General features: G+C 31.3%; 2 protein-coding genes and 1 long non-coding RNA gene across 5 annotated transcripts in view; all 3 read left to right on the top strand.

The window, feature by feature from the left end:
* LOC145725166 (uncharacterized) overlaps positions 1-20,217 on the top strand; it is a 245,324-nt gene that overhangs the window by 108,388 nt on the left and 116,719 nt on the right. The gene's annotated exons all lie outside the window — the stretch shown is intronic.
* On the top strand, positions 866-4,838 carry LOC145724312 (uncharacterized). Of its 2 annotated transcripts, XR_014176980.1 has the most exons (5): positions 866-905; positions 961-1,115; positions 1,873-1,962; positions 2,977-3,706; positions 4,212-4,838. XR_014176980.1 is itself a non-coding variant. In XM_081972480.1 (4 exons), exons 1-4 carry the CDS (start codon positions 881-883, stop codon positions 3,382-3,384), a joined length of 678 nt encoding a protein of 225 aa, XP_081828606.1. In that variant the 5' UTR covers positions 866-880; the 3' UTR covers positions 3,385-4,838. The 2 variants fall into 2 exon arrangements, 1 of the variants encoding a protein (XP_081828606.1); XM_081972480.1 differs by having other exon boundaries at positions 2,977-4,838.
* Positions 19,767-20,217, top strand: part of LOC145725714 (uncharacterized) — a 61,954-nt gene continuing 61,503 nt past the window's right edge. For both annotated transcript variants that reach the window (XM_081974574.1, XM_081974575.1), the window contains exon 1: positions 19,767-20,086. In XM_081974574.1, the coding sequence (XP_081830700.1) occupies positions 20,011-20,086 (76 nt within the window). In that variant the 5' untranslated portion in view covers positions 19,767-20,010. The remainder of the gene's footprint in view (positions 20,087-20,217) is intronic.

Consider the following 20,217-nt stretch of genomic DNA (forward strand, 5'->3'; position numbering starts at 1 on the left):
ATCGTCTATATTTCGAGCCGAAAGTACTTTTGCCGCTTTTAGATGATTGCAGCGTTCGGCTTCGCCTTAAGCTCATGTGCAAGCGGCAAATATCTACTTTCCGCTCTTAATATAGAATATACTATTAAAATACTCTATCCAAGTTTAGCGGCGTTACACAATTTTAGAAAAACTGCTTAAATGTATGTATAATGTCCCATTAAAAACAAATATTGTTTGGTTTATATTTTAAAAGCTACAGAAGAAAAAGGATTAAATATTTGTATTCTAAGCTAAATTTTCTAGCGAAAGGCATTTGATACTTTTATGCGTCGCTAATGAAAAAGAAAATACGAAGGAGTTTTAAAATCAGTTTAAAATCACCCTGTAGCTCAGAAACGGGAGCAGCTGTGTCCTTTCACAAAAATTTTCTATCGACTATCTTTGCTATTTTTGGAGATACCCCGGAAAACCATCGAATTTAAGACACACTCTACAGCGTTTTAATTGGCACTCCCCATCGAGAAAAATCGCAATACTTAAAGCTCATAATTACAGATATGCTTTTATAAATTTTAGTTTTTGATACCCATCTTGGGCGCCAGTTTTGTGCTCTCACTAAACTGTTTTTACCAAAAAGAATCTCCGTTTAACTTTACCGCAACACTAATGTTTTTTTCATCATCCAAAGAATCCAAAGTTCAAAGAGATGACGTCCAGTGATGCGTTTAAACCTGTTTGCATTCGAACTTTCTCGATCGACAACTACCTGCCTATTATTTTATCTACCTGATAATAATTATCTGATAGATAACTCAAGGAAATTCGAGCGAATTCGAGATTAAAAATATCTGGATATATAAGGTGACCATGAGTGGCCCGCTCATCACAAAGAAGAAAGATGTGTGTGTCCTCGAATGTATTAGGTCAGTTATCTACTATCTACTATATCCATATCCAAATATTGCTGTTTAATTCTAGTTGTCGTTTTGCCATTTTTTGCCATTGGAGTGGAAACTCATCCCGTCTGGAAAGATGAAGTATTCCAGAATTATCCAGAAATACGTCAGCTACGTACTGTGCAGTGGACACAAAGAGCAATAGTGCGAGAAGCGATCGGAAAACTCCATACAATTGTGAGTAATTTTGATTTGAATATTTTATTCAGTCTGATTTTGAAAACATTTAACATACTGAGGGTTGTCTTACTGTCAAGCTTGTTGTGTTGTTCGCTTATTACTAATGTTTTACAAGACAAGAAATCTTGCCTTGTTTGGCCAACTCTTGTCGTGTTACTTACATATTATGAGTTTTGTGATAAAAATCATAGTAAATTAAAATGATGTTACAGACTTTTATGGACAGTAAGATTTTGAAGTTGTATTTTTGATAATAACGGTCGCCATTGCCCAATTTTAAATACTTACAATATTTTGTGTAAAATCTATTATTGCTATGAGCTAAAAACCGACGGGTTTGAAAAGCTTTTTATCAATCCAATAATCTTGGATTGGCAAAAATGGGATTTTTACTGTGACACCATTCTAACTGACTTATCATATAAGTGGCTTCAGTTACAAAAAAGTGATCTGATTGAAGCGATCAATTTTGTTGGTGTCCAACTCAAAACTGAAAAAAAATTTACAAAAATGTCGAATTTTAGCCTAACAGAGATTAAGTCACTGAATATACTATAAGGCAATTTATACAAAAAAGGATGACGCAACAATGCAATAGATAGGTACATCGTTTTGAATGTGACGTTTGCTTTTTAATTTGTCACAATCGAAACAATGTAATTGTATTGAATTGTTGCGTCATCCTGTTTTTTTTTTTGTAATTTTAGTTATATATGGTAGTTAAAATAATCGATCAAATAATATTAAATTTCAGAATCTAAGTCAATCCTTTATGTCCGAGGAGCACGTTCGTGTAGAGCAAAACCTGAGAGATCTTATAAGGAACACAAATACTTATCTCGAAGTAAGTGATTTAATTAAGTATTGCATATATAAATTAATTAATAATAATATTTAACAAAATCGTTATCGAATATTCACTTTTACTAAGTGCACATAACCAAATTTTGAACATTTTGATAGTATCCAGATATAATGAGAGTGGCTTTTCAAATTATCAATTAGTATACTGTCCATATAGGGCGTTCCAAATTGCACTGAAAATATTCAACTTCGCATGACACTTCGCACACACTATATTCGTTCTGTGAATTGATTGATTTTGGACACACCCTGTCAAATTCTGACCATTGTGTTTCTTTTCAAACGATTAAAAATGTACCAAAGAAATTCGGTGGAGTACATATATAGAATTACTGATTCCTGTAATCAACAACTTGAGATTAGCCTATTGTCTGATCTGATTGTTATGGTTATTAGAAACTTTATTATTATTAATGTACTTTACGAAATGTAATCTAATGATAGGTACTTAATATGCGAGGTGCCTGGAAAATATCAGTACCAAATTTTAAGCACTATGTCTGGTCTAATCCAAAAGTGGACAAACACGAAAATTGAGTGAGTATTAAAAACTATTCACTTTTGGATTAGGAGAAGTTAATCAACTTTTTTGAGTAACTAACAGTTATCTGATGACATATTTATTTTGTCCACGACCGCTCAATAATTTAGTAATATTCAGTTTCTGTGCAAAAATTAAATAAAGATTAATCTAACGTCAGAGGCATTAATAAGCTTGCGATTAACTGATCATGATTACCGCTTGTTATTCAAGTTACCTCGACATATGTTTTATGTGACACGTATGACGTATGTCATTATCATTAAATTTTGAGGATAAATTTAAGTTCTTACATGGAAATAATACTAATGAACAATGGCCGTGGACAAAGTATAGTACTATACTCACTTTTTTGGACCATTATTTCCAAAGAAATTTTTCCTACAGGGAAAATAAGTATCATAAAATGCTGAAATTTAAACTCATAGTGATATTTTCACTGTGTCTTTTCAGGCTAAAGAAGCAGCTTTTCACATATTCACAATACTTTCAAAGCTACTGGACAGAGTGATGAAATTTAAATTGGAATCTGAAACAAACACGTTTGAAGACATGATGATGGAACGACAAGTCGACTTCAAACCACTTAAAAACCAAATAGATCTGATTTTGGAGGAGTTTCTGTACGCTATTATTGATCAAAGAATTACGTTGGATATGCCGGAGTTTGAGCCATCATTTGATTACGAATTTTTCGGCAAAACTACCGGTTCCCTTACCACTCTAAAACAGACTGATGTAAGCTTTGTAGTTTTAACCGATAATCTTTTAACACTCATTTACGACGAATTGAAGCTAAAAGACTGTATTTCGAAATATGAGGAAATGTATTATTCGAATGGAAGAAGATATTGTATTTAAAGCTTAAAAACGTTCGATCTGATGTTTTTTCCGAGCGTAAAAAAAGTACAAAAAGGTGGTGTATGTAGATAAAGAATTGCGCATTATACGTGTGGTAAAGCAAATTAATGGCCTCGAACATCACCACACTATAGTAATGTTAATAACGATTTAATATTAAGTATTTATTTTGACATACGTAGGTATTTATTGACTATGTTAGTATTTATATTGTTCAGTATGAGACTGCAAAACAAAATATTATTGTTTCGAAAATCACTAGCACGGTATGATCCATTAATTAATTTATCGCATATTATAATAATTGATTTTATCTACAACAGTTACATAATATCGTAATTTCGCACTATTTTCAGTGTCATAATGACCTTTATTACCGCACTAGTGCGTTAATAATCGGTGAACAATTTGTTTGTACATCTGGAGTTCTGTTGCCTCCACTATCTTGCTTCTTGTTAATATTAATATTAAAAGTAGCTTTTAGTTAGATTTTTTTAAATTAAAAAACGACATACAATTACTCGAAAACTCAATTATTATTAGGATAAATATTAATGGTAAACTCTTTGCAATTGGATAAATTAATCCCAGATGTTGACATGCCTAACAAGTTGCTGGAAATATATTTTTTTTTTATATTATATATATTTTTTATTTTTTTTTCAATTAATCATTAAAATAATTATCGTTGTAGATAAAATGTAACACGTAGGATATGTTATTAACGCACTGTATGAGTTCATTCATTGAGTGATGCAAATTTTCACATGCGTGCGTTAATAACATTCATATCCTACTTGTTACGTAAATAACTATTATCGCACTAGTGCGTTAAAGCACCCTAACAGTACAATAAAACAATCATTTTAGCACTAGTGACTGTAAAATCCCTCATTACGTAAATCAAAGTTAGAGTTAAAGATTGATAATTTATGTGTTAATCGTAGATAAAATATTGTACAATACTCGTGTGTTGGAGCAAATTAATGGACTGGTGTGATCACCACAACTCGATTTACGATCTTGTCGCAATGCTTTCGTGACTATAAAAATGCTCATACCACACTAGTAATGTAAATAACTATTTTATAATTGTTGGCAATTAGTTTATTAGAGTCGCTCGCCTATTTACGTTATTAGTTTATATTATAGGTAATAATACTGAAAAGCAAAAATTTATTTCAAAGTTCTGTTAAATAAGCCAAATTATTATTGTAATTATATTTTTTTTTAAACTTTTTTATAAATAATGTTAACTTTATACCGATTATAGTATATACTAACACAGTGTATTAGTAAATCTAAATGGCAATCTCTTAATTTTCACAAATAGTTCAAAATTTTGTATTACTTTTAAATTTAAGGGATAGTTTAAAGTTTAATCTAAATAATAATAAAATAATATTGTTTTGCTAGAAAATATTGAACCTGATATTAAATTTTTTTTTATGCTGTGTGAAGTTGTTTTTATGCACCGAAATTTGATCCCTATTTTATGAGTGCATATCACCTGTATATTATTGTATAGTACTTTTAGATCCGAGGTATAAAACCTAATTAATATCGAATTAAAGCGAATTATTCATTCTGTGTAACCAGTGCATTATTGCCAAAGTTACTAACATTTGCTTAATAATGTCTTGCATTAATCAATTAATGTTTGTTAATTTTGGTATGTTTTGTTACAGTATGAACAATAGCAGACCTAAAAAGTAAGAAGAGGCAAAAATATTTTTTCAATGTCTCTAGGCTTAATTCAAATCGGTGAAACACTAAAAACTAAATAACAAACCTTCTGTATTTAAAAGTGAATATGGCAACCTGCTACTTGCAACGATATTAGAATGTGATTCAGTGAATAACAGTTGCCACTTTAAAAGTTGAAACTTTGACTGACTTTGTGAGATATGGTAAAAATTTATAATACAAAGGCGTTTCTTGTTGCTAATCGCATTCGCTGAATGTTTTAAATCGCTTTAAAACGCAACGTCATAAGTCGTATTCTCAGGAAAATGAAACAAATTCAATTAATGTCAAGATTGTCAATGTGATCTGTCAACTGTTGACTGCAACCCCTACCCCAGTTTTTTTTTTATTTCTTGTGGTTAGTTAAACTTTTATCAATTTTGAATTTGTTATATTACATTACCATTACCAATTTTCCGAGAACATCTAACTCTGCATATAACGGTAAAAGTTATTTATGTCCGGTTCCTGAACATCAAGCTCTATTATTTATTCAATAACTTTAATTGGGTTTCCGACCTATAAAATTGTGGAACATAAGAATCTGACAGATATTTTTGTGGCTATTATGCCGAAAACGATTTGGCCGCTCAATGGCGTGGACAAATTCCATGACTTCTTTATCAGAAGAAGAGGAAACACTGAAATATCCATTTGATAACGAATTAACAACACAGAAAACAACAAATTACTAGAACATTAAAATTTAAGTGAAGGTCCGTAACCGTCTGTCATATCTGTGAAGGTTAGCCGTCAATACACGTGCGTCACTAATTGTGGATCAGATGTCGTTCGTTTTAGCTGAGATATCTTTTCCATAACTTATGAAAGCGAAAGGTTTGTTCAGAAACCCAAGTTGGGTAAATAAGAGAATTTATCGAATCGATATTCTTATGTGAAAGATATCTATCTATTTGTTCAGAAACCGGGCATTAGTATTGGTGCCAATAGAAGATTTTGCAACACTAAAAGGCATTTTAAAGAGAGAAATGGAAACATCTTGCAATTTTGTGTTTAATTGCATAGGTGGAATGATTTTATGTAGTTTTTATAAGAAAACTAGGCGTTTTAGGGTGATAAATGCGTATTTTGCAAAAGTAGCGTGAAAGTTGAAAGTTTTGTATGTTAAAGCCAAATTGAGAAGTAGAGCAATGTTATTATAGTTTTTCCAGGTAAAAAAGAAAACATTAAAAAAAAAGTTATGGCAAACCAGTTAGACCTTGACAAAATTTTCAAAACTGGACTTTTGTTATCGTATTATTACTAAAAGCAAACTAATAGAACAAATGACACACAACCAATAACGAAACAGCAAAAAGTCAAAAACTTTCACAAAATATTTACTTCACTTCGATTACTTACTCAAAAAACTTTTTGCAAAAAAAGGCACTACTGCCAAATAAAAACAAAAATAATCAAAAAACTAATTAGTAAACCATAACAAAAGCATTTTAGACTAACAATTCATATGTCTACTTTAGTCTTATTAATCACTTAAAAACGTGTAATATCTCTATTTCTAAATTTAGCAGTAGCCACTACTATGCATAAACAATCCTGTAATCTCGTTTTTGCATTGTGAGGTTATTAACATTTTGCGGTTGTAAAACTCTCAAAAATGCTGATTTTTGCTAAAATTCGCTGAAAATAAACATTATATGTGTGCTTTTGAGCGTATATTCCATAAAAGGTTTACTTTTATGTTACCGCCTGTATTAAGTTACAAAAACAGATTAAAAGTAGTATTTAAAAATTGCTATGACAAAGTGAGTGCATTTACAGTAATATTAAATCAATGTAGGATTATTTATAAATGATTTTTTAATCATATTTGTAACTTTTTGTTTCATAGTCTAATAGTAATAATAATTTTAATTCCAACAAATTTTAAGAAAATATAAATTGAGCTTTGTGGCGCCACCTAGAACAGAAAGAGTGTACTACACGAAAGCTTTATCTGGGTCATAACAGTTACCTTGAAAATCTGGTTTTACCATCAACCAGCTGTAGTTTGGTTACAGATTTTGCGATAAGATGTCGACTTAAACCAACTAAAACAAATGTTGCTGATTAACAATAACAAATTATCTTATTTAATCGAAAGAATTTGATAGATTCCACCACGTTCTCCACATTTACAACCACTATTTTTTTTCTAATTGTGTGTGTTATTGCTTCATTAAACTTTACATTGAAAATAGAAATGTATTCAAACTTGTTATTGATGAGCACCAGCAATACCATGAACGTGGTAATGAATAAAGACGAGAATAATACTTGACATTTACTTATTAAGGTTTAGGCAGTTAGAATCTCACAACAATCATCACTATTAGACATTTTAAATTACACCAGAACAGATAAACACTCTCATTAAGTATCACTTTGATTTTGAAGCCAAAACATTTACTTCCTGCCTTCTGTAAAATATACTCTAATTTATTTAGGAGATTACTAGAGTCCGGTTTAAAAAGCACTAAAATCCTGAAAAAAAGCGCTTAATAATCAAAATTATTTTCCTCCAAAAAGCATAAAAATCTGGAAAAAAGCTTTAAAAAAGCAAAAAAGTCTTTCAGAGATGCAAAAATATTTTTACTTTTTTTGAGTTCTAGAAATATTTTAAAGCTTTTAAACTGCTTTAGAAGCATACGAAAGATTATTGACATAGAGATATTTGGAAGGTTTTTGGACCGTTTAAAGAGCATATTGAAGTTTCTGGAATGCTTTAAAGGCATTTGGAAATTCATAGACGGTTCTAGAATTTTTTTGAAGCTTTTAGACTGTTTTGATATCTTTTGGGAGCATCTGGACTAGTTGAAGAGCATTTGGAATCTTTTAGACTGTTCTAAAAGCTTCTGGAAGCTTCTAGATTGAAATCTTTTTTTAGACTACTTTAGAAACATTGAAGGTTTTGGTCTGCTTTTAAGGCATTTGAAACCTTGTAAACGGTTCTAGAAACTTTTAGAAGCTTTTAAACTGTTTTAAAAGCATAGGGAAGCTTTTAGACTAGTTGAAGGTGTTTTGGAAGCCTTTAAAGCGTTCTAAAAGCTTTTGGAAACTTCTAGACTGTTTTGGAAGATTTTCGACTGCTTGAGAAGCATTTTGGAGTTTCTGTAGTGTTTTTTTTTTTTGTAATTCTAACGGTTTTGAGAGAAGATATTTTCCAAAAACTACTTTGATGCACTTTTTATCTTGTAGCTTGGTTATTTTTGGGAGTTCCGGGTGGTTCAACCACTCAAACAAATCGTCTTGAACTGCTCTTTTCAGTGGTGTAGAGCAAAAAATTGTATCTAAAATAATTGTGTACAGAGTGAGAAAAAATAATCACTAACAATTTTGTGCACATCCTGTATACTGGTATAACTGTATTGAAGTTCAAATGCTACGTAGTTTGGTTTAGTGGTCCATTAGGAACAATTTTGCACTCTTGTAGTTTTTATGTAAATCTAACCGTTTTTGAAAGTTTACTAAAAACCACTTTAATTCAGGCGGCGGTCAGTATAGTAGGCCAGGAAAAACTTTCATTTTGACAAAATTTTGATGCATTTTTCTAAAAAATCGCGAATAAGTTGATTATTTGAAACCTACCGTATAGACACATTAAATGATCGTAAATGGCTAATGATTAGAGCTATCACGTGGCGTTAAGCGGGCACCGCTAACTTGCCCCGTTTGGCCGCTAGAGGGCGTCAGACTTGATTACTTTTCTTCGGACATTTTTCTAAATATCTCGAAAACGGTTTGAGTTATCAGTGTGAAATTTTTACCACGTATGCTCCTCAAAGCTCCCTATATAACAATATCTTTTATTAAATATAACATTTTACCATACAACGCACCCAAAACATTTTTTGGAATTTTTTTTTTTTAATTTTGAAAATTGTCTCTAACTGCCTTAGTAAGTTTAGGTTAATGATAGAAATGAGACGTAAAGTGTCATTTGTCAAAATATAATTTTTAAGGGTGCCATGTCTTGAAAACTGTTAAAACGTTCCTAATTTCAAAGTCAGTGACTAAATGGCGGCAGTTACAGCAAAACGGGCTGTTCAATGCAAAGATTCGTGTTCTCCATGCCATGATTAGTTAAAATTGCCTTTTTAGACTACTTTAGGAGCATTTAGAAAGTTATTGCAGTTTAAAGAGCACTAAAGATTCTGGACTGTTCTTAGGGCAACCTTGTAGACCAGTCTAGAAACTTTAGGAAGCTGTTAAACTGCTCTAGAAGCATACGAAAGCTTTTAGACTGTATTATAAATCTTTTGAGAGCTTCTATAGATAAGATTTGGAAGCTTTTCGACTGTTCTAGAAGCTTTTGGAAGCTTCTAGACTATTTTGTAAGCTTTTGCAAGGCATTTTGAAGCTTCTATATTGTTTTGGAATGTTTTTACACTTTTTAGACTACTTCGGAGCATTTGGAAATTTGGAATTATTTGGTCAGTTTAAATTTGTAAATTGACACTTACCCATTTTGAAACAGATAATTGGTATGTTTTTATCTCTCAGTAGTCTTCAATATCTCAATATAGCTATTGCAATTGTAAATTAGCCTCTACTTAAAACCATACAAAAAATAGCAGCAAATAAGCACAAAAAACTAAATTAAGCACAAAGAGAAGAAAGAAGCAAAAAAATAAATCATTTAGATTAGATGTCAAAGGTTGTTACTTACAAACACATAATTTCTTTGCATTAAAAAGTCTGGCAACTAAATACCTATTATTAAAATTAATACTGCTACAATGGTCTAAAATAAAAAAAAATAGATTATTGAAGATTTAATAGGTACATGAATTCGAATAAAGTACTAAAAGCTAGTAAAACCACCTAAGTAAAATCTTTAAATAAAATTTTCAATTATAGCCAACAAAGATGAGGTTAGAAAAATATGAAAAATGTATTGTAAAGTAAGGTTCAAGAGTGTTTGCAAGTAGGACAAAGAAGTCTATTAATTAAATCCCTTATTTAAGAACTCTAATTAATTATTATTAAATTTCAGGTCAGTTTACGAGATTTAAAAACTGTGCCAAGTCTGGAATCAAACCGTACATATGATTGTTACATTTTATTTTATATATTATGACGTGTTGGCGTTAACAACCGTCATTTTTCTCACTGGATAAATACAAAAAAAAATAACCGGAAAACGTTAATACGTTTAGTAAGTTTGAGACACGAACTTTACTTATATTGAGTTGTGTATTTTTCTTTTAGTGAGTTACTCTGTTTTATAGAGCATGCAGAAGGACTATTTATAAAAAAAATGTTTAATATTCCTTAAAACCTACGTAACTAATTTTCAACAGGTAATAAATAATAATAAGCTTTATTGTATTGTTAGGACACCCTGTAAAATCAATAACAAGTCATGCATGATTAACATAAATATTTTATCTCATAAAAAAAACCTTCTCAAACCGTACATTAAATCATGCAGTATAGTCTCTTTATGAATAATTATTACGTAATTTACATAACATTTAACCTCTAAGTGAAATTCTCGATGGTATCGCTTACAATACGAAGAAAGTGGCAACCCATTTGCCGGTATACGGTTAACGTATTTGACAGCTCCAAATTTAGGTAACGGATTATATAACGAAAAAAATCGTCTCTCTTTGAAAAAAGTGGTGTTTTGTTGATCTGACGTTACATCAACGTAATTAAGGTGGTATTATAGTTAACGCACAGAAAAATGTTTATGGAATACTTCGAATCATGTTTTAAACGGTTGTCAATCCGGTTGCCTAATGCCTTAAGATACCCTAGTTGACCTTTATTTCAGAACTAATTAATAATTTACTTTACTACGGTTTGATTTGAAAAATTTCGCAACAAAGACGTCGTGAGTATTCGGTTCACGAAAAAATAATTTTGTAGAAGAATTATTAGTTTTGCACTGAGATCCTGTTTGAATAATTACAAAACGTAAACATGTGGAAATTTTTGGGGTTTCTCACATTTCCTTAAACGTGATGCTATTAGATCAAGCTTAGAATTCTTCTCTCTCAGCTTCCTACATTTTTTTGTCATTTTTTAATTTTGGTTTTGTCAAAACTAAATAGAAATAACATTCCAACTATGTTTTGGATTCTAAATCTGAAAGTGTCTGAGCAGTAAACTGAATCTGGTTCCTAAATGATCCCATCAGTATTAAAGGACGTCCTTTTGGCAAAATTCAAAGTATAATAGGATGACGTAACGATGTACTAGAAAGTTTTGAATGTGACGTTTATTTCTTTACTTGTCACATTCAAAACGTTTATCTTTCTAATTTTAGATTATATAAATTTTAGATATATATGATATCACGTTCAGTTTTGTCACATATCTCAAGCATTTAATGGGAAAATTTCATCCAAATTGACTTCCTGGAACATTTGCAGACATTTTAGCCAATTTTCAAGTGCTGGCGATCGTTTGTCGGCGACAGTTTATTAAAGGTGATTACGCACGATTTGGAAACTCTGCCAAAAATCGCTTGGTTTGACACACAAAATCTGTCACTCCGTCTGTCAAAAGTGTCATTCTGATAAAATAACAAAAAGAAAATTATTTAAGTCAAAACGTGTCAAATTTAAAGAAATATAAATGTATGTTTTGACTTGTGTTAAATTGACGCAAAAAGCTAAGCCAACACTGGAACTGTCTGTTTTTGTTAAGGATTTAGGATTAAGAAGGACCAATTCAGCGAGACACGCTTGTAATTAATCAGAAGCTTTTAATTACTCCACTCTGACTATAAAAATAGACTCAACATTTTACAATGACATATTTTAAATGAGGCCAACCACGATCAACAATACACAAACTGGGGATACCGAATTTAGCCAGCGCTTATACTTAATCGTTCTTATACTTTCACAATTATACAAAGTATTTACTTCAACAATTTTTATCAAAAAAACAATAAAAATCAATGTTAGGCGAATCAGAAATCTCTATTTTGACAGATTATCCGATTCTGGCGATTCAGGAAAAATACTGCAACTTACTAATTTAAACTATGCTGTATTGTGCTATGATAAATAAAAATTGACTGTTACCTATATAGAATATACAGGGTTTTTCAATGAAAAGTAGCCACCCTGAATATCTTCCAAAATAATTTCTCAGTTAAAAAATGCTCACACATTTTTTCACGTCAACAAAGATTGCAAGGGGGACATCTTTTTACGTAGGATTTGAATTTCTGCCATCAGCCCCTTTGCCGCCATAGCCACCCCCACTAAGTTTTCAAATGTCACCATACCCTGTGTGGCACATCGTTGGAAAGGGTATTTCATAAGGAATTAATTGCACTATTTTATTTGTACATTTGCTTTGAATTGAGTAATTTAAATTTACAAGAATAAAAATGTTTTTTATTTCTTTAGTCACAAATAGTGTATTTTAGGAAAAAGCCTTATTCGGGATTAAAAGAAAATTTAAAAATGTTGTTTATGTTGATAAAAATCAACGCCGCCAAATTATTAATATAACTATTTGTGTTTTTCAATTTAATTTTAATTTTGAGTTTTTAGTTATTAACTCCCTGAATCACGAGATCTTGAACTTTTTGCTTTATTTTTCAAGAGAAATCATCGCTAAACTTTTGTTACGACAACTCTGAAACACCCTGTATACAAATGTAGTGTTTATGTCAAATTTAAAATTTTTTATTCTGTTTATATGTATAAACAAACATCCGTACCTATGGCAGAGTTCAAAGTAATATAGGATGACGTATCAATGTAATAGAAAGTTTTGAATGTGACGTTTGTTTTTTTATTTGTCACATTCAAAGCGTTTACCTTTCTAATATTACCACATTCCAATTTACTTTGAATTTTGCCATAAATATTAAGCATTTGAGTTAACTTTAAACTGAATTTTAGAATAAAAAATTTTAAATTTGACACAAACATTACATTTGTATACAGAGTGTTTCAGAGTTGTCGTAACAAAAGTTTAGCGATGATTCCTCTTGAAAAATAAAGCAAAAAGTTTAGGATCTCGTGATTCAGGGTGTTAATAACTGAAAACTAAAAATTAAAATTAAATTGAAAAATACAAATAGTTATATTAATAATTTGGCGGCGTTGATTTTTATCAACATAAAAACTGTTTTTTAAATTTTCTTTTAATTCTGAAGAAGGCTTTTTCCTAAAATGTACTATTTGTGACTAAAGAAATAAAAAACATTTTTATTCTTGTAAATTTAATTTCAAATTCAAATTATTGAATAAAAAATTTATCAAATTTTTTGACAACATTAAAGTTTTGTTTTCCAAGTGATCGTATTCTTATACCAGAAGATTGAGAATTTGGGATACAGGATGTCAAGCTTAAAAAATTGTTTTTCTACGAATGTTTGCAAATAAGCTACTTTGCATACGTAAAAATGTGTGCAAAGTGGCACTTTCCCGTACACTATGCGGAAAAAAATTTTTCCCGCACACTTTTTAAAATGCTGATTATACCTTGCAACAGTGGTTTTATATAGACTATTATACATAAAATCTGCTTAGAATTTTGCGTAGAATTCAAAAATGTAATAATATTCAGGGGTTTCATATAAAAAACACGACTTTTTTCACATTATTTTTCCGTACAGTTTAGGTAAATAAACCACCTTGTCTCTGTCTTTGAAAATGAGGCTTGTTTCCTTAGAAACCAAAGCTCATTGTCAAACAACGCATTTATATGCAATTTAAAGTCTACAACAGTGTTTATTCTTACTTATTTAAGTTAAAAAAACTATTTTAATAATGGATATCACTGAAGATGAACTTCCGGAAGATGTTCTAAAAGCCGCCAACATGGCTAGTTTGCAATTGCTGCCTCTCAAATCGCGAGAAAAATACGAGAAACAGTACGAGTTGTTTACCCAATGGTGCGAACAAAAGGGGATAAAAACCTTAAAGGAAGAGGTACTTTTAGCGTATTTTGTTACTTTAAGCAAAGAATTCAAACCTAACACAATGTGGTCAAAGTATTCAATGCTCAAAAATGTAATAAAAATAAAAAGAGACATCGATATCGGTGAATTTTATAAGCTCACTGCATTTCTGAAAAAGCAGAATGTTGGTTTTAAACCTAAAAAGGCGAAAATTTTTACAAAAGAAGAAATATTCAGTTTTATGAACTCCGCACCAGATGAAATTTACCTGTTAATTAAAGTTGCCACTATATTCGGACTTGCTGGTGCATGTCGAAGGGAAGAGCTAGCCAATTTAACCACTACAGATATTGAAGACAAAGGAAACCTCATAATTGTTAAAATTAGGGATTCCAAAAATCATACAGCAAGAAACTTTATAATATCAGAAGAAGTTCATAACGGAACCTACCTGCAACTGTACAGAAGATACACCGGCCTACGTCCAAAAAAGTCAATCGTTTTTTCCTAGTTTACAGAAAGGGTAAATGTTTTTCGCAAAGTGTTGGAGTAAACAGTTTTGGAAAAATGCCTTCTGAAATAGCTATTTTTTTGAAGTTGCCAAATCCAGAACTCTACACAGGGCACAGTTATCGTCGATCATCGGCAACGTTCCTGGCCGATTCTGGAGAAGGAATCACTGACATAAAACGCTTGGGGGGTTGGAAATCGACTACGGTAGCTGAAGAATACATTGATGAATCCACAAGTTATAAAAAAGGATTAAGTAACAAAATTCTGACTTTCAATCCTAAAGAAAGTGAAGCAGTTCCAAGTACCAGTATTTTACCTTCAGTTGCTCAATCTGCGATCAATTTAAAAAACGCGACCAACTGTACATTTAACATTAATGTTGTTCATAACAATAAATAGTTATAAGTTGTTGTTTTTAATATCAATAAAAATTAAAAACAAAATGTATAGATATTTCATTCGTAGAAAAAATATTGTTCCTAACACGTGTGCAAAGTAGTTTTCCCGCACTTGAAGCTTATCCGAACTCCGCTTCGCGTCGTTCGTCTAACTGCTTTCGCGTGTGGAAAAACATAACTTTGCACACTGAATAGGAAAACTACTATTTTTTTCGATGATATTGATTTGAATCTGTTTATTTAAACATTAACTATTACACATATGCTGGACTAGTTCGTTTCGCTTGGAATAACAAACGATTTTTATGTAAAAAACTTGAGTGCACTTTTTTTTTCTTTAAAAATATTCTTATGTATCTCAAAAACAAAGCACGTTTTGCTTTATTTTTTATGAACACTCTCAAACACCCTGTTGTACTTATCCTAAAAATTGAAACCAAAAGTGCTTAAAAAACAACATTGCGTGATTGTCAATATGAGAAAGTGTTTTGTCACATTTTTTCTTACATTACAATATATTTTACCTCTTACTTTCGCACAATCAGAATAATTTATAGCAGGTAATTATTTAAGAATAATCATGATAGCCATACAATAATTTATTAATTATGAGGATTAAATTTAGTCCAAGTTTTCTTAGTTGGAAAGGCATATTTACGATATACGCAATTCACTCTGTTTGCATAATTAATAACGTAAATAATTCACACATTTTAAAGTGAGATTGTTGTGTTAGAGTTACATTCTTACCTCACACCTACCTTTACGACTGATGTAAATAATCCTTCTGACTCATAAAACATTAATATTTATGTATTGCTTGTGTTGTAAGGATTGCCCCCATTTCCAATCAATAGTAAAACATCTTTAATTACAATTTTAGTTACTTTGTATCATTTACTTGTGTGGTTCCATACAGTGGGGCAGAATAAAAGGGCCTTAAAGTAAAGCGTGGAGCAAAAAAGCGTATACAATTTATTCGCGGATATTTTTAGATTGCACGGATGGGTTCATGAACCTCAATCGTCGGGTACCTCGAACCCAGTAGGCCTGTTATCTGAGTGTATATTTTTACATAATGGTTACTGCATCTTCTTTATAGGTCTCGGATCATTTAAATGCCTGGTGGCAATATGGAAATCGCCACTGGATTTTGTTAAGTACTATAAGCACCAATATCTCATACGATTATTTTACGTCACACAAAAAAGCAATTAATCTGAATACCTGATTTGCATAAGGAAATATGTTGTCTATCTGAAGATGATTTTGCATTCTTAAATAGTGATTAAAAAGGATTAACCCAAAAAAGTTTGATGTGGCACTTTGGGTAATCGAAACTTACGAAAGATTTTAATTAATTTCGTATTGTTATATAACTGGATGTATCGAAATTTGTCTTATTTTTCGTCAATCGTCTAGAAATAACTAAATTTCAAAATCTCATAGTTTACCAGTATACCTGGGTCAGTGAGGTGATATACATATGATTAAACTTTAAGACACAATCTCCTATCAACAATAATTTTCCATTAAGATTGCACATCATGTACAAGGTGTCTTAAAGATAAAGTGCATTATAACATTTTTTTAGAATTTTAGGCCGCGTTTACCCAATTACATAAAATTCTCCCCATATTTAATGTTTAGTAGTGTTTAATTTTAATATTTGAAGAACAATGATACATTCGTCAAGACAATTTTATAATTGTGATAGTACTACTATGAATTTACATATACAAACTACAAACACTTAACACCTATCCACAACACACTGAGTAGTAAACTGAATATGAATAATTAGAATTACTAAAAGCTCTAAAAAGTACAACAAAGTACTGTTCTTATTTTTGTTCTAAGACATAAAAAAATTTCAACTTTTAATGTTATTTTTTGTTTTTTTTTAATGTGTATCAAAATAACTGTCATAAATCTCAGACAAACGTTTTATACCGAATACTGCCAGAAAACTTTTCTGTACCCGGATTTTTGCAACTTTTGATCACAGTTTGACAGTTTTGACATTAATGACAGTTGTCACGTGGTCCTAGCACACTATTCAGCTAGAGGATCACGTGACAGCGGTCAAAATAACGGTCGTAAATCTCAAAAACCCGTCTTGTTTCGAAAAATGTGTTAAGTTTGTAATTCTTGCAAATTCTAGTCAAATTTTGACAGTATTGACATTAGTGACATTTATAAGGTGGTTTTAGCCAATAATTTAGCTAGGCAGTCACGTGACAACTGTCAAAATAACTGTCATAAGTCTCAGAAACACGTTTTATATTGAATACTGCTAGAAAGCTTTTTTAAACCTTTATTTTTGCAACTTTTCAGCACAGTTTGACAGTTTTAACGTTAGTGACAGTTGTCACGTGGGTCTAGAACACTATTTAGCTAAAACGGTCACGTGAAAATTGTTAAAATAACTGTCATAAATCTCAAAAACATGTCTTTTTTTAAAAAAAGAAAACTGTGTTAATCTTGAATTCTTGCAGATTTTAGACAGTTTTGACATTAGTGACAAAAATCACGTGGTTATAGAAAACAATTCAGCTAGGCAGTCACGTGACCCACTTGGAGTAATAAATTAACTGATTTAAGCATATTTTTGAAATCTTCATTTAATAACCTGAAAAAACAGTACAAAATTTAGTACAGTTAAAGACAAAATCGACTGTAAAACCCACTTAAAGTAAAAAAATACTGTTTTAGCACATTTTTGGAATCTTCATTGAATTTATAACTTGAACAAAAAGTACCAGATTTGGTACAGTCAGTGAGAAATACGGTATCAAAGTTTGAACTGTAAGAAACACAGTTTTAAAGGACAGTCAAGTACAAAAACGCTGGTAGAACCCACTTTTAAAAAATTACTATTGTAAGCACATTTCTGGAATCCTCATTAAATTTTCTATTCAATAACCCGAAAAAACCGTACAAAATTTAGTACAGTCAGGGAGAAAAGCGGTGTCAAGTTTTAACTACTAGAAATACAGTTTGAAAGGTCAGACAGAGACAAAATCGCCTGTAAAACCTACTTGGAGTAAGAAAATGACTGTTTTAAACACATTTTTGAACTCCTCATTGAATTTTATTTTTCAATAACCAAGTGGGTTTTACAGACGATTATGTTCCTGACTGTCCTTTCAAACTGTGTTTCTGACAGTTCAAACTTATATACCGCTTTTCTTCCTGACTGTACCCGATTTCGTAGTGTTTTTTTATGACATTAGGAAATTTAATAAAGATTCCAAAAATGTGTTTAAAACTTCACGTCATTTTCTTACTGCAAGTGGGTTTTACAGGCCATTTTATCCCTGACTTTTCTTTCAAACCGTCTTTTTGACAGTTTATACTTTGACACCATTTTTCTATCTGACTTTACCTGATTTTGTAGTGCTTTTTCATGTCTTTAAATAGAAAATTTAATGGGGATTCCAAAAATGTGCTTAAAAACATGATTCGGTCACTTCAAGCTGGTTTTATAGGCGATTTTGTCGCTGACTGTTCCTTGAATCGTGTTCAAATTTCAGATCACCATTTTACTGATTTGTAAATTTGTTGCACCAAACCACTAGTTCCTAAATAACTCAAAAACGGTAAAAGTTTGCAATTAAAAAATTGCAAGAGACCAAAAATGTTCCTACCCAACTCCTTATCCCAACACCGTAAGTTTGTACGACTGTTTTGGTTTCAAACATACAAGGTCTGCAAGAAAAGTATGGTGGTTCACTATTTTTGTCACACTGTACTCAATTTTTAAGATAGAATTTTTGACTCTACACCGCTGGAAAGAAGAACTCAAAACGTTTTTTTTAGGTGGTTGAACCACCCTTAAGTTCCAAAAATAACCTACTTACAGGGTGCTCAAATTTCAAACCACAACTTCAACTGATTTGTAAATTTGTTGTATCAAAGCAGTTTTTAATAACTCAGAAACGGTGAAAGTTAAGAAACATTTGAAGAAGAGTTATAATGTTCGTAAAAAACTGCTAAACTCATCCCTGGAAGTTTCACAGCCCGTCAGAGTGCATGAAAATGTAGTGATTCAGATTTTTTGGCCACCCTGTACGCAATTTTTAAGATACAAGTTTTTTGCTCAACACCTCTGGAAAAAGGAGTTCAAGACGGTTCTTTTATATCTCTAAAACAATAAATAACAAATCAAAACAGCCATGATCTAAAATTACTTTTCTAATGAATGACAGCCATGATAGGAAAATGAGGAAAATGATATCTTTCAAGCAAATTTCAATTAGATCCATAAATTTACTGGTCCAATAATTGGAATTTACTGGTAAAATTGGTAATTTTTCCTGTCACACTGAATTTTACTTTACCTTACCGGTAATGGTAAATTTACGCCCATCACTAATTTACATACAATATAAATAGCAGAAGCCCCATGACAGTTCTTTGAGGCATCCCATATACAGTTTCGCGAGGATCAGATACACTGTTTTTGTATTCAACTTTCTGGCAACTTAACATTTCTTCATTAAATTTTATTGGTGGTACTTAGTAACGGTGAGATTAGGTGGTGACATTATAAAATTGCAGGAAATACTATACTAGATTTTGTCGCTAACAATTTGCATATGGTATAAAGTCTCCTTTAGTACTTGATTAAAGTAAGTGGCATATTTTGTTTTACACTGGTCACATTTCCTTATGGTTATGGCGATTGCCTGTTTATTAAACTAAGCTATTAAGATAAATGGTAATCTAATCCCCCAGCTAAAATTGTACCGACAAACCCGCTGATTGTCAATTGAATTTGCAATCAATGTCTTACCACCACCTACTGATTTATTAAAAGGTATATCGAAGCTGCAATCAAACGAAGTACTTCTTGCGACCGAACCACCACGGGTACATTTTAAATCTTGTAGAAAGTGCTTGGACGACGTGAGTCTGTTACCAGCGTTCGCCTAAACTGGTACCGAGTGGTAGACTTCTTACAAGTAGTTCGACTCGATACGGGTTTTCGGTGTTTATTTTTGCTTTAATTTTAATTTAATTGACAGGAAAACAGGGTTTTTCCGGCGCGTTTTGTTGACATTATCAATTATTACCCGACACGAAATAATGGATTTCAATGTGATGTTTGGATTGCTGTTTTGCGTGATGGCGTGTGCCGGACAAACGAGCGAAACTACCGGAGGTAAGTTTTTTTTTAGATAAATTTTAATTCTTTATTGCACCAATTTATTGTTTTGTCATTATTTCGTTTAGATTAAAAAATTTGGTGTATTTCAGCATATTTAGTTTGAGTAACTATTTAGTTTCTCTGTT

This window comes from Ips typographus, linkage group LG2 (genome assembly GCF_016097725.1).
Source record: "Ips typographus isolate SLU linkage group LG2, UJ_Ityp_2.0, whole genome shotgun sequence".
Taxonomy (NCBI): Eukaryota; Metazoa; Arthropoda; class Insecta; order Coleoptera; family Curculionidae; genus Ips; species Ips typographus.